Source organism: Cajanus cajan, chromosome 2 (assembly GCF_000230855.2).
Source record: "Cajanus cajan strain Asha chromosome 2, NIPB_CcT2T_4, whole genome shotgun sequence".
Lineage (NCBI taxonomy): Eukaryota > Viridiplantae > Streptophyta > Magnoliopsida > Fabales > Fabaceae > Cajanus > Cajanus cajan.
In genome coordinates, this window is record NC_138518.1 from 74,067,211 (window position 1) to 74,081,028 (window position 13,818).

At 29.5% G+C, this 13,818-nt stretch overlaps 2 protein-coding genes, 1 long non-coding RNA gene and 8 other non-coding genes across 11 annotated transcripts; 2 read left to right on the plus strand and 9 right to left on the minus strand.

The window, feature by feature from the left end:
- Positions 1–233: 233 nt before the first annotated feature.
- On the plus strand, positions 234–3,037 carry LOC109803413 (chloroplast processing peptidase). Its single transcript, XM_020364975.3, has 5 exons — positions 234–769; positions 1,833–1,970; positions 2,325–2,411; positions 2,525–2,592; positions 2,676–3,037. Exons 1-5 carry the CDS (start codon positions 326–328, stop codon positions 2,809–2,811), a joined length of 873 nt encoding a protein of 290 aa, XP_020220564.1. The 5' UTR covers positions 234–325; the 3' UTR covers positions 2,812–3,037.
- A 2,350-nt stretch (positions 3,038–5,387) lies between these two features.
- LOC114916277 (small nucleolar RNA SNORD14) lies at positions 5,388–5,511 on the minus strand. The gene has a single exon (XR_003804667.1). It is a non-coding gene; the product is annotated as a small nucleolar RNA SNORD14 (small nucleolar RNA).
- A 135-nt stretch (positions 5,512–5,646) lies between these two features.
- On the minus strand, positions 5,647–5,771 carry LOC114916245 (small nucleolar RNA SNORD14). Its single transcript, XR_003804636.1, has one exon. It is a non-coding gene; the product is annotated as a small nucleolar RNA SNORD14 (small nucleolar RNA).
- Positions 5,772–5,845: 74 nt separating this feature from the next.
- On the minus strand, positions 5,846–5,969 carry LOC114916246 (small nucleolar RNA SNORD14). The gene has a single exon (XR_003804637.1). It is a non-coding gene; the product is annotated as a small nucleolar RNA SNORD14 (small nucleolar RNA).
- Positions 5,970–6,040: 71 nt separating this feature from the next.
- On the minus strand, positions 6,041–6,164 carry LOC114916244 (small nucleolar RNA SNORD14). The gene has a single exon (XR_003804635.1). It is a non-coding gene; the product is annotated as a small nucleolar RNA SNORD14 (small nucleolar RNA).
- Positions 6,165–6,277: 113 nt separating this feature from the next.
- LOC114916269 (small nucleolar RNA snoR99) lies at positions 6,278–6,382 on the minus strand. The gene has a single exon (XR_003804660.1). It is a non-coding gene; the product is annotated as a small nucleolar RNA snoR99 (small nucleolar RNA).
- An 86-nt stretch (positions 6,383–6,468) lies between these two features.
- On the minus strand, positions 6,469–6,558 carry LOC114916262 (small nucleolar RNA snR60/Z15/Z230/Z193/J17). Its single transcript, XR_003804652.1, has one exon. It is a non-coding gene; the product is annotated as a small nucleolar RNA snR60/Z15/Z230/Z193/J17 (small nucleolar RNA).
- Positions 6,559–6,575: 17 nt separating this feature from the next.
- LOC114916266 (small nucleolar RNA U83) lies at positions 6,576–6,657 on the minus strand. The gene has a single exon (XR_003804657.1). It is a non-coding gene; the product is annotated as a small nucleolar RNA U83 (small nucleolar RNA).
- A 147-nt stretch (positions 6,658–6,804) lies between these two features.
- Positions 6,805–6,901, minus strand: LOC114916264 (small nucleolar RNA Z43). Its single transcript, XR_003804654.1, has one exon. It is a non-coding gene; the product is annotated as a small nucleolar RNA Z43 (small nucleolar RNA).
- A 4,067-nt stretch (positions 6,902–10,968) lies between these two features.
- LOC145954547 (uncharacterized) lies at positions 10,969–11,468 on the minus strand. The gene is made up of 2 exons (XR_014431789.1): positions 11,303–11,468; positions 10,969–11,203 (listed from the first exon to the last, which is right to left on the minus strand). It is a non-coding gene; the product is annotated as an uncharacterized LOC145954547 (long non-coding RNA).
- A 647-nt stretch (positions 11,469–12,115) lies between these two features.
- On the plus strand, positions 12,116–13,204 carry LOC109803415 (uncharacterized). The gene is made up of 2 exons (XM_020364979.3): positions 12,116–12,657; positions 12,768–13,204. The coding sequence occupies exons 1-2, from the start codon at positions 12,520–12,522 to the stop codon at positions 12,906–12,908; spliced, it is 279 nt and encodes a 92-aa protein (XP_020220568.1). The 5' UTR covers positions 12,116–12,519; the 3' UTR covers positions 12,909–13,204.
- Positions 13,205–13,818: the final 614 nt, after the last annotated feature.

The following is a 13,818-nucleotide window of genomic DNA, read 5'->3' on the forward strand; positions in this document are numbered from 1 at the left end:
CTTTTTTTTCTTCTACTATCCTCATTTCTCTCTTTCATTTTAGCTTTATTTACAACTTCGGTTTTATGGCTGTTTTGGAGAAGAAAAATAAAATGTGACAAATTATTCTTGAAATTTAAAATAAAAACTTTGGAAACTTTCATTTTATTTTATTTTTTCCAATTCTGAATTAAAAATATTTGTTTTTAGAAATGTTAACTATATATAAAAAATGGTTAAGCTAATGACAGTGGAATGAGGATTGACGAAGTAAAAAAGAGTAAGACATGAACATTTGAAAGGAATCCGACAAAGTGGTACGTAATCCCAAACGAAGTGCGACGCTATGCTTTCCCTCTCCGTCTTCCCCACACTCCCATCGCTTCAAAACCCTAACTTGGCCCGTGCCCACCTCTTCAATTTCATCAATTTCCCTCTAAATTCAACGCTTCCGTTACCACCACTCTCTCACCGCACAATCCTCTGCAAAGCGTTCAGGGATTCCGGCAAGGACATCAAGGCGGTGCTCAAGTCCGACGACGGGGGCGGCGGCGGCGGCGGCGGTGACGGTGACGGTGACGGTGGGGACGACAAGGATGCCGAGAAGAAAGAAGGGTCCTCGGGGCCTTTGCCGGAATGGTTGAATTTTACTGCTGATGACGCCAAAACGGTGCTTGCGGCAATTGCAATATCGCTCGCGTTTCGCACGTTCGTGGCGGAGCCGAGGTACATTCCCTCGCTGTCAATGTATCCTACGTTTGATGTTGGAGATCGAATTGTTGCTGAAAAGGTACCCAAAGGAACTTGTAACTAACTTTGCCTTGTCTTTTAGAACTCTAATTTTTACGATATAAAGCATACTAAATTACTAATAATCAATGGTCGAAACTTGAAAGTGTAATTAATCTCAGAGTTTGTTATATGTGTATTTCATTTTTATTGCAATCTCAATTGTATGAATGTAAATGTACTTTATTGTGAAGTACACTTTCCTCACTGTAGAGAAGGTGGAACTAGTTGAAATATGATGAGATTTGCTCAATTTTCAATTTACTCCGTGAAAAAAAGAAAGAGTAATGTGATACTGTAGGCCTTGATATTTCTGAGACAATATCGTGTGTGTGTGTGTGGCTAGGTCCTTGTAATAGATTTTGACATCAGTAACCAACTAGACTTTCTGCTATATAAATTACGATGCAACTCTATGTGAAGAACTGAAGATACATTATCACGTGACAACTTCATCTATTTGTTGAAAACTTGAAATATGATAACAAATTGTTGCTTTTCTAAAGTGTGCGGGGAGCTGGGGACACTGTCAGGCACTGGAAACGTAGGATTTAAGGTTTTTGTTATTTATTTAAGACACTACTTTTGGGATGATTGACTGAAAATTTTCATGAAATATCTAAAGTTTCTTATGTTTGAGTACTAGTGATTGAATTGTTGACAGTCTGAAAATTGTGTTGAGCTGTTTAAGTTTCTTATGTTTGTAAAGCATGAATGAAAAAATATTGCTGATTGTGAGACATACAAGGTTCCAAGTATGGGGAGTGTGATAGGTTTTTTTACTTAATCGGTAAATTCCTTTTTGCTGAAGCAGATTATTTACTGGCTTAGTTTTTTACATATAATAGTTTTGCATTTGTAGCTATTTGCTGTGATGATAAATGTTTAATGTTGAATTTGACTACTTCACAAAAAGGTATACGAATCCATAGGCCTTGACACTCATGAGACAAATCATGTAAACATATAGCTATGCACTTTAAGTAGATTCTGGCATCAACATTCAACTAGACTTTCTTTCTATGTTGCATCTCCATTGTAAAGATACATCTTCATGATTTCAGGTTTCATACTATTTTAGAAAACCATGTGCAAGGGACATAGTGATATTTAAAAGCCCTCCGGTGCTTCAAGAAGTTGGATATAGCGATGATGATGTTTTTATAAAGCGTGTGGTTGCAAAGGAAGGTGATATTGTGGAGGTAAGATCTTTGGAGAAGAGCATTCATACTCTTATATTGTGTTTCTGACTGTTAACTATTTGATCAATTCCTTGTGGAGCTAATTTTACTGTCTTGTTCTATCTCATGTGCGTGACATGTCTAGTGACTACAACTAATTGTTATTTTGTATTTTCATGGTCTTGTTTTGTCTTTTTTTATTTCATGGCTTCATTTTTCCACTTGGCTTGTTTCTTGTTTTCAGAGGGAAGTTTAATGTTTTCTAGTTGTTCAAAAGTTTAGGTAACTAGGCTACTGGTTGTTACATGTACTTGGAACTTTAAACTTGATTCAGCGCTTTGCTCTCTTAAATGTGAGCAATTGAATAATTTGCAGGTTCGTAAAGGGCATCTTTTTGTTAATGGGGTTGAGAGGAATGAAGACTACATCCTTGAACCACCTGCTTATGAGATGAAACCCATCGTAAGTTGTAGCTTTTAATATTATTGGTACTTATGGAACTGCATGACATAAAACATTGACTGTGATGTGGCAAGTCCTCCATTGTGTTTAATTTAATAATATTTGTTTTGCAGCGTGTGCCAGAGAAGTACGTGTTTGTGATGGGAGACAACCGCAATAACAGCTATGATTCCCACGTGTGGTAATGGTGATGTGTTTAATTATCTTCAGTAATCTTATTTCCATGTAGTGCAGTAGTTGCTAATTATGTTGTAATTTTGTTAGGGGTCCTCTGCCAGCGAAGAACATCATAGGTAGATCAGTATTTCGCTATTGGCCACCAAATAGAGTTGCCGGCACAGTATCTAAGGAAACTTGCTCGGTTGAAACCTCCCAGGAGACTGCACTGCCATCTCCATGAGTATGACCGCTGCCTTTCTCAATTTTCTTATTCTTTCTATTTGTAAAACAAATAGGGCCTTTCCTTAGAAAAATATTTTTAGGTTCCTCCACACTGGCTCATGTAAATGCTCATCACCTTTGTATTAAATTCAAAAATCAGACGCAACCCAAGTTGGTTTAAACATGACTACAAACTTGTCAAACAATATCTCAAAAAAAAATTATTTAGCTTTTAATGTTCCTAATCATAGCTGTATTATTCCGTTCGTTGTTCTTTTGGGACAAATTTGTAACTCTGAACAAACGCATCCTCTCTTTGCATCTATAATTCAGATATAATTTTGTCGGGGGTAATATGAAGGTAATTTCTATAAATTTTAATGTATCGAATATTTTCCTTTTTTAATTTACATACAGAACGTTATTTTTACCAATTTTTCTATGTAATATCATGTATTTTATACTCCCGACCTATAAATAAGCCAAAAAATAAATTAATTTCACATAGATTAAAAAATATAGTTAAATATATTTAATTTTCATGATTTTATAAAAAAATGTATACTATATTTATTAAAATATTATTAATTACATTAATCATAAAGTAACTTCATTTATTGATTTAGGAATATTTTTAAATTAAGAATATTAAATAAAGTCGAATTAATTAAAATTTATTTATATTGAGTTCAAAAAACTTGAGAATTTATTATTATTATATATAGGTCCACAGCGAGTAATAAATAAAAAAAAAATGTATCTATTTCAACATATCATCATTAACCTATTTTGGTAGTTATGATAACAAATGTATAAAATTTGTATTTTTTTATAATAATTTATAATTTTGTAATAATATTGCTTCAAAGCGAGTTATAAAAATTATTTAATGTACTTTCCATTTTAAAACGTGGTTAGAACTAAACGTTCATTAGCAATCTTTATATTTGTATAAAACACTCTTCTTTTATAACTTTTTAACATGTTTATTTTTATTTATAATTAAACCATGATGGTAATTTTAATTTTTGTCCAATAATTCATAGTAAATATCTGTACGATGGTTAATACTTATAAAAAGGGATTTGATATGCTAAAATTAATTTTTTTTCAATAGTTATAAGATCTGTTTTAGAATTCAAAGAATGTTATAATGTTCTCAAATTCAATTCTCATTTATGTAAAAGTAATATTTTTGTCAAGGAAAGTAATATTTGATAAACACAATAATTTTTTTATTGTCATCTTTGATATCTTGCATAATAGTTAATGGAGTATAAAATTTTTGAAGAATTCAACCGGACAAATTCATACCATTAAACACAGTGCATGACAATTCCTTTTTATGTCAACTATTTTTTGTCCATTCCCTCGTTCATTTATGCAAAAACGAACTGAAGCACGGATATAACAAGGCGGAATTAGACTCATCAAATCTTTTAAACTCTTTTAAAATGAACCAATGCTCAACATTCAAGTGAAACAAAAATCTTCATAAATTTATGATTGACTCGTTCATACATGCTTCTACTTTTCTCAAAATAGTTATTTGATCAACAAAAATTGCTGGGATAGGATGAATGCATTATCTCTTTATTACATACATAATTAAGTACTGGAGTCTGGAGGCGGGCAAAAAAGTTTGAATGCCCATAATTGATAGAAAAAAGCTTTAATTCCCATTTACAATATTTTGGATTTTATGTGGAAAAAACTTGGACTGATACGAAATTTTGGTGGACTGATGTACCTTGCTATCATGCCAAGTTTTGTAAGATTAACCATTACTATTAATCTATTTTTCAGACAGTGAATCGGCATTCAACAACTAATAGACTGATTTTGCACTTATGGATATTTATCCAACACTAGAAAACATAGAATGAACAAATTGCGTAATTTTGTATTTTTTTCTTAATATTTAAAGAATTCATATATCATACATCCGTAATTGATATTCAACTAGTATTATTCGGTTGAAATAGTATCTTAGAAGGGAAAGAGTGTCGTCTAATACTTTAAATTTATAATAAACATTACTTATTTAAAAATTATTACTTAATTTTAAACAATTTCATGTTATGTCATGACTATACTATACAAATTGTTAGTAAACACCCTGAATAAGATACACATCAAATAACCACAGTAAAATAAGTAAAATTAACTTAATTTGTACTGTTCATTCAGTAGTCGAATACGTATTATTACAACCAATTTCTTCTATAAATAGAGAAATGAACCAAATTTTGTTAAACAACTATTTCTAAAAACACTTCTCGTCCAAATGTCATACTGTAATCTTCATTGTTAATATTTTTCTGTCCATAGTCTTCCATTCGTGCCATTTTGTTGGCTGTCTGAATTATTTACACAATTGAGATCACAATTTCCCATATTCTATCTTCAATGCCTCCGGCAATAAGACATCAACACAAAAAATGAATCAATTCCGGGATAAATTAACATTGATAAAATAGAATGAACATACAATTCAGATATAAAACAGAATAAAGTTACATTATCAATTTAGTCATACAAAGAGACATACTTTACTACCCTTGAATACAAAGGAATAACAAACAAGAAATAATTGCCCTCAGACATCCAAGGAAGGATAAAAGCAGCACTAGCTCTCAAGCCTGACGAAGGCGAAAGCTCTTAGGCGGCCACTGCGAATGTATTGAGAAACAAGCCTTTGGATTTGTCATCATTGGGATGTAACTATTTATTAAAAATACCAAACCACTATTTTAAAACTTTAAATGACATAACACTTTCGTGATAAACCGAATGCGAATCCATATGCAAAGCGTCCATATACTATATAATTGCATAATACACAAACTGACAAACTCTCAGACATCCAAGGAAGGATCAAATCAGCACTAGCTCTCAAGCCCGGCGAAGGCGAAAGCTCTTGGGCGGCCACTGCGAATGTTTAGAGAAACAAAGCCTTTGGATTTATCATCATTGAGTTTCTTAGTAATATGCAACTTTCTATCATCAACATTTTAGTTTCGTCAAAATAAAAAAAAAAATGAAAATTACGAAAACTGAGACATCCAAGGAAGGACAAAAGCAGCATAAGCACTCAGGCCCAGCGAAGGCGAAAGCTCTCAGGCGGCCACTGCGAATGTTTAGAGAAACAAGCCTTTCAATTTGTCATCGCCGAATAATAGAACTATCTAAAATATATTCACATAAAAATCCATCTAAAAACAGACAAAAAAAAAAAAGAAATTGGTGGTCTCAGACATCCAAGGAAGGATGGAAGCAGCATTAGCTCTCAAGCCTGGCGAAGGCGAAAGCTCTTAGGCGGCCACTGCGAATGTTTAGAGAAACAAGCCTTCAAAGTTATCATCACAGACAACAAGTTATTCGCTTATAAACAGCACAAGGAATTTCAATCATCACAGATAATGCACATGGACTCAACTGCTTAATCAAATTAACAATCAACAAGTGACTATGCATAATGCATTAAATATTCCATCCTACAATGATCAGCAAAATACGAAAATACAGAGCTGACAAAGTGAATCGGATGGAAGCATTGAATGTTAGGGACTTGTTCATCCCTAAAGCACTCCGAGACACTGCTAAAGGGGCAGACGAAAAGTCCCAAATATTCAAATCAAAGAACTTCATTAGCACACAGAATTACATATTTTGGAGAGATCATCAGATAGGAGCGAAAGACTAAAATAAAGAATAATCACAGATAAATCATGTGAACTATGCTTCTGATCATCACATGAGTCTCCAATAAAGAATATTCATAGCCTCAGAAGGAAGGCAGTAGTGGTTCTGTAATCATGAAAGATCATAGAAAACATATTTACCATTGCTCTCATCACTGGCAAAAGAAGATTGAAATAATAGAAACAAAAGGGAAAAGAAAGAGAGAGTTGGCCTCATAGAGAAGATTAGTTTGATCCACATGAATGAATTCAGACATATGCTTGTCTATTATGAGTTTAATCATAGGCCGAAGCAAGAAAAGAAAGAGGGACTCAGAATATGGGTGGTGATATAGCAGGATGGTCGGCAAGGCGGGTAAGGCCAATTACGACGAACGAGACCTATCACAGAAATCGTCACTGTCCCCTTCCATATTCCAACAATCAACAAACACTAAGAAAGAAAAAACAAAGAAAGCAGAGAGTGAAGCGGCGCAAACAATATGAATATGGAGAATGGTGGAAAGAGAGTGCTTATAAAGAGGGGAATTCAGATCTAGGGTTTTCCTCACTCGTTCCATCGTATCTCTAGAATGTGCGGAGGATGCGCTCTTCCTTAACCTGCGCCGTCAAATCATAACAAAACCTATTTTTTATTTTTAATATAAAAATTAGTTTTTTTTTTCATGATTTACTCACTGATTTAAATTTAAGCAAATATATGAAATGTTTATTATATTTATAACTTATTTTTATGTTAATATCGATAATATATAATATATATGGATATAAAATTTTATCTAATATTAAAAATATAAAATATTGTAAATTATTAATTTTTATAATAATTATTTTTATTGTTATTTTAACATTATAATATTTATTTGAATTATTGTATTTGTATATGCAAAATATATGTATAATTTTATTATTTTTTAAATTCATAGTTGAGTTAATATTAATAATACATCATACGGTATAGTCATTAAATTTTATAAAAAAAATTATCTTTAATGCTATTGTTTTAATTTATAATAATTATTTATTATTTTGATTTTATTATCATTATTTATTATTTTTTATCATTTATAATAATAAAAACAGTTTAAAATGTTGAAAATATGTGCTATATTTATATTTATATAATAACCATTCAATTCTTATATATTAAATACAAATGGTTATTTTGAATGATAATTTTTTTATAAATTATTCTTTATGATAATATTTTTCTTTTTTTATCTTCATTTATAACTATCGTAATTGATATTCTTTCTTTTATCATTACTAAATTGAAAGTCTTTATCACATCTATAAAAAAAAAAAAAAAAAAAAAAAGGACAATATTACAAAAAAAAAAAATAAGTACTGAAAGAATTTAAAAAATAAATAAATATAGGAAAAAAAATATTTACTTCTAACTATGGAGACTAAAATAGATTGAGAAAAAAAATATAGAGAGAGAAACTAAAAATTTCAATTTTAAACTATAAATATTAAAATATAAAGTCAGTAAAAATTTAATTATATATAATTATTTATTTATTTATATATAATTTAGTTATATAAAATAAATATTTTGTTTGTGAAATGCATAAGGTAAAGGTTAATTATGAAATACAACAAAGGTTAAACATAATAAATATTATATATCAGCTTTAATTAAAAATATCGATGTGTTGTCACAAATTAGTCATTTATTAAATTTTAACTCATATAACCATTTCAACAAATAGCTCATTTAATAGGGACTTAAACATATATTAACTCTTCAATTTTTTAACTCCCTTGTGAGGTCCATAACATGATATAACATCTCTCGTGTCAAACATAGTTATATGATTTTCATGGTTGTTATTAGGAATATACAAAAATATCTTAATGATAATAAAATAGTTTTGATAAGAATCTTTTATTTGTGTTTTAAGTATTTAGATTTAATTTATTTTGTTTATTTTAAAATATATTTCCTTGTTTTTAGAATAAGATAATTTTAATATTTGATTCTTGTATTACAATTGTTTTCTATATATAGAGAGCACGTGAATAAAATTAGATCATATTTATGTTAACAAATATATATTTACAAAATGCAAATGCAAAATAATTTAACATGCAAATAACAAATATAACCTTAAACCCTAAAACCTGATTTCTTCAATCCTTTCTACAACTTCTCCTAATTCATACCATCAAGTTTATTATTGTACATCTTTAGAAAGTTTTGTTGTGTTAAGAGATTTTTAACCCTTCATTGCCATAATTTGAAATTATTAATTCCATTAAATTTCTCATGTTCAAATTTCATATTAAAGTTAAATACTATATAATATCAGCTATTAGCCATAACAATCAAATTGTAATATAGTGTTTTTTATTGGAGGGGAATAGAGGAGAAGGGAGGAATTTTTTAGTTTAATTTTTAAGAGGGGAAAGGAAGATAGTAAAATCCCTCATAACTCAATTTTAGTCCCTCTCTAATATTTAGAGGATTTGAAAGAGAGAAAAGACATTTTAAAACATTTTTAGTATAATATCCAAAATATTTTTATTAAAGTTATTAAATTTATAATTATAAGGAAAATAAAATTGGTTTTTAAAATCTTTTCCCTCCCTTTATAAACCAAACAAGAAAAAACTATCGTTTTCCTCCTCCCTTCCTTTCAACCAAATAAAATTTGTAATTCATCTTTTCCTCTCCCCTCTCCTCTTAAAATCCTCCCCCCCCCCCCCCCTCCCAACTTAATTAGTTTACAATCCAGCAAATAGATGGTTCAATTCTAATATGTTTCACTTCGTCTGTTTATATTTTAGCATTTTCCTATTCTAAATATGTGTAACACCTCAATGTTTCTTATAAATAATATCTATTAAATTATTATTTAGTAAATAATTATTTTAATGTTTTAATCTATAATAATTAATAGGGGAAATATGATGTTTTGGTGTCTAATTTTTTTGTCTTTATTATCCCTATACTAATATACATAACTACTCACTAATATAAAATTAATTGTACAGCCTCTTATTTCATCCTCTTATTTCATCTTCTATTTCTTATTATTACTTATTTATTTTTTAAAACAACGATGAGACATATAATGTCTCATTTTTTCTATTTAAAAAATAAATTATTTGGAAGATATTGGGTTAAATTGGGTTCTAACAAGAGTGACAAATAGTTAGATTAGATAATTTTTAGATGAATTATAATGGACCAAATAAAAATATTTCATTAATTCATCAATTCATTTGGATTAATTATAAAATAACTTAAAAATACAATTTATCCAACCCATTTAAAAAAAGTCCAATCCATCCACTAACAATTTTCTTATGGATAAATATTCAATTAATCCACAAAACTAATATTTTAAAAATTAAATAAATTTTATTTTAAAAATATTTTTATTTTATTTTTTTAAGTCATTACATATATATAAATTCATAATATTTTTTTATGTCAAAATAGTCTTTGAAAATTTCAATCCAATAAAATTACATTAAAATTTAATAAATTTTGAAAAAAAAGTAAATGAATCACTAATCATTCATATATATATATATATATATAACTTCTATCTTCGTGAACTTATTCCTCTCTTTACGATTTAACAAGAATGTTCACGAGTTTAAATAACTCGTGAGTTCGAATCAATTTAAATTAATCCAATTATTTCAAATTAAAATTTTAATATTTAGATTAAATATAATCCATCTTATTTATATATTAGATAACTAATTTTAACTTTCAAATCCAACTTAACCCAATCTAATTTGTACATATGACATATTATTATCAAATTTAAAATCATTAAAGTATTATGATTAATTCAAAACTCCTATTTGTAAAACACTAGTATGATACCTTTATCATTTTGAAAATTGTTGCTTTAAACTTCAACACTCCAATCTTTTCTCCTCATTTTCTCTATATGATGAAGCCCTTTTTACCTCAATTTTCTCCCACTTCTTTCCATTGAAGCTTAAATCCTTAAATGTCCCTACTGTTTCAAGGCGTCTACAAGCTCAAGGCTCTCATATTCTTCATATTCCTTATACAAGGTGATATTATTCTCATGTTCTTCTCCTACTGAGTTCAAAATCCACCTCTCATCATCTTCTATTCTTTTTCATCCTAAGAACTTGATTTCAAGTTCAATTGGTTGGCTTTTGAGTTTTGTTGGTGAGCTTGCTGGATTTTATCGAAGACTAAGTAGTTTTTTTTGGACTTGTGTGATTGATTGTTTGGTGAAACCTTTTTCCAAAGAGTTGTAGCTTATGTGAGACGTTCTTGATGAAAAAATGCTATATCTTGATGGTTAGAGTTACATTCTTCGTGATTTTTTGTTCTCCATTCATACGCATATGCTATTATATGACATTTTTTTAATGATAGAATGTTGGTTGTATAATATGTTGAATTTGCTAAAATTCTATGTCAATATACAAGACCTTAAAAGGCTAAACGATATGCAACCATGACACCCTAATGAAATTTTTGTAACCTCTCGATACATTTCATTGAGTTAAAAATAAAATGCTTTTAGTGGATTAAAAGCCTTAATACAAGACGCCATATAAAAATCATGCTTAACATAACTACAGAAGAGGGAACCTACTGTAGTTCTGTTAGTCAAACAACTGAACGATTATTCATCACATTTTGTTTCAAGGTGTTTCTGATTTGGCGTCTTGCAAGAGTTGACGCACCTCCAGATGTAGCTTCTGCGATAATTTGGATTTTTGACGTGAAAATATGAAAAACACACTTATTAAATATTAAACGAGGAATCAAACACACAACTAGTATTGTCGCAAACTCACAATCTAGCATTGCGAAATATATAAACCAAGCATGTTCCCATTGGTTCATATTAGAACCTTATTGCTGGAAATCAAATTTTGTAGCAGTTATGAGACAAACTGGAATGGGCTAGTTAAGTCTCAAAAGACAAAAAGCCAGACCCTTATAAAATGGGCCATAGTTGAATTTGAAGCCTAGTGATGACACTTGCACAATTGTCTTGCATTGCGTATGCATATTCATCAAGCAAGCACAAGGATTAGGATTAGGATTAGGATCAAGATTCGAGTACGTGGATTCGCGCTAATCTGTATTCTGCGCCAATCGAGGGCGCGGATATACATAGCATCTTTTATCTCTTTCCTGCGTGTATAGATTTCATCAATCTCAATGCACAAAATCATTCACTACATTATTTATTATAAAAATACCTTTAACTAAACATAATGAATAAAACAACTAAGGAAATCAAATTTCAATAATTTACAAGATAATATTGATTATTCATAAAATTAAATAAAAAACCTCTTATCATTCAATAATTTATTTCCACGCATAGGAATTTTGACATTTTCAATCAAGAAATCTCGATCCGATGCATTATTTAGCAAAAGGCATTTTTATTATTTTCTAAATAACTTCATATATTTTCTTAAAGTACATAGTTTTAATATAGTTTCGCTAACCATTATAGTAGTAAATAACGATTAAAAAATATATGCTTAAAAAATTATTTTTCTTAAGTACCAAAAAATTGAAATAATTATTTATTTTTATTAGTAATATATAAATGTGGTTTTGCGTCAATTTATAGAAAATGGCGTCAAAATTCCACACTAACACCTACATAACAGCTTTCACTTTTCCAAATATATATTTTTTTTACGCGCGTTATGTGATAATAAGCCGTTGCAGTTTGAAGAACATAAAGTATCGATTCACATTGGTTTGTTGGTGAATGGAGTGCGTTAGAAAAGGGATTAGACAGAAGCAGAAAGAGACAAGTTAGCTGAACATAAAGGTGAGGTTACGTGTACGTTCATCTCTCAAAGTAGTGCCAACCATCAATAATAACATCACCCTATTTTCCATTGTATCATTCCATTTCTTGCAACTGGGCTTTGTTTTTCTGCTGCCACAATCTCAGCCATAGATAACAGATTATTACCACTACATAAACCTTGTAAGTTGTAGCATACAACAACATAAGGAGAATCAGAACCACTTCTCTTTAAGGATGTTGGAAGGAAAAGCTTTGGTGAAAGAAACAGACATGCCACTGAAGATGCAGATCCATGCCATGGCCTCTGCTTCTCAGGCCCTTGATCTTCATGATGTTTCTGATTGCATATCCATTGCTGCCCATATCAAAAAGGTATGGCACTTTTTTTATTTTTTATTTTTATGTGTTTGCCTATATAAAAAGTTTTGTTTTTTTTTGGGTGCGTGTGATACATATTTTTTTTCTTCTATTGATTATTTCAGGAATTTGATAGTGTGTATGGGAATGGTTGGCAATGTGTGGTGGGATCCAATTTTGGGTGCTATTTCACCCATTCATCAGGGACTTTCATCTATTTTGCTCTGGAGACCCTTAATTTTCTTATCTTTAAGGGAACATCTTGATTTATGTGCAATCTGAGTTAGAAAACAGGGTTATTGGGGGAAGAATCCATAGCTTCTTTATTCATCCCTCTTGATCTGATTTTGTTCCATGCATTAGCAGAACATTTCAGATGTTACAGCATGAGCATGGAAGAGTTATTGAAGTGTCTCCATTATACTCTCACAAATCGACTTTTCGACAACTCTGGATTCTCCTATGTCAATATCAATCCAACTATGATTGATATGTTGTCTCTGCTTTAAGTGAAAAAGAGTAAAATAAATAAATTTGTCTGAGCTTTATTCGTTTCTTTTAATTTCCTTTTCCTAATATATAACAACATTCATTTCTTCTCTTTGGAAAAATCAAATTATGGTTCCCAACTTGGAATAATCACTCGGAACTTTTAGCATGCATACCGACAGTTTAATTATTGTCTTCGTTGTTTTAACATTATTTTTAACTCTTATTGTTATTTTAAATTTATTTATAATAAGTGTGTAAAATATTTAAAAATTGAATAAAGATTAAAAAAATATAGTAAAAAATTCGTCGATTGCATTATTATTATTAGAAAAGACAAGATACTTTGTGTTTCCAACAGTTATACAGACAGATATATTTTTTCATATATTTTTCCATTTTATTTTTTTAAGATACTGTATAATTAAATAAACAAACTTTTTTTAAAAAAAATAAGACAGAAATTATTATTTAAAAATATATTTCCTTTATTAATTATTATAAATTATTATTAACAAAGGATATACATGTAGCAAAAAAGATATAAGGAAAAAAAAAAGCGTGCAAATCGTTATAACTTGTATTAACTTGATAAATTTTAGTTTTTAAAATGTAAAGATGAGAAAGATTGAGAGGAAAAAAATTTAGCGTGCAAATACTATGATATGAGTTTTATGTCAGTTATTA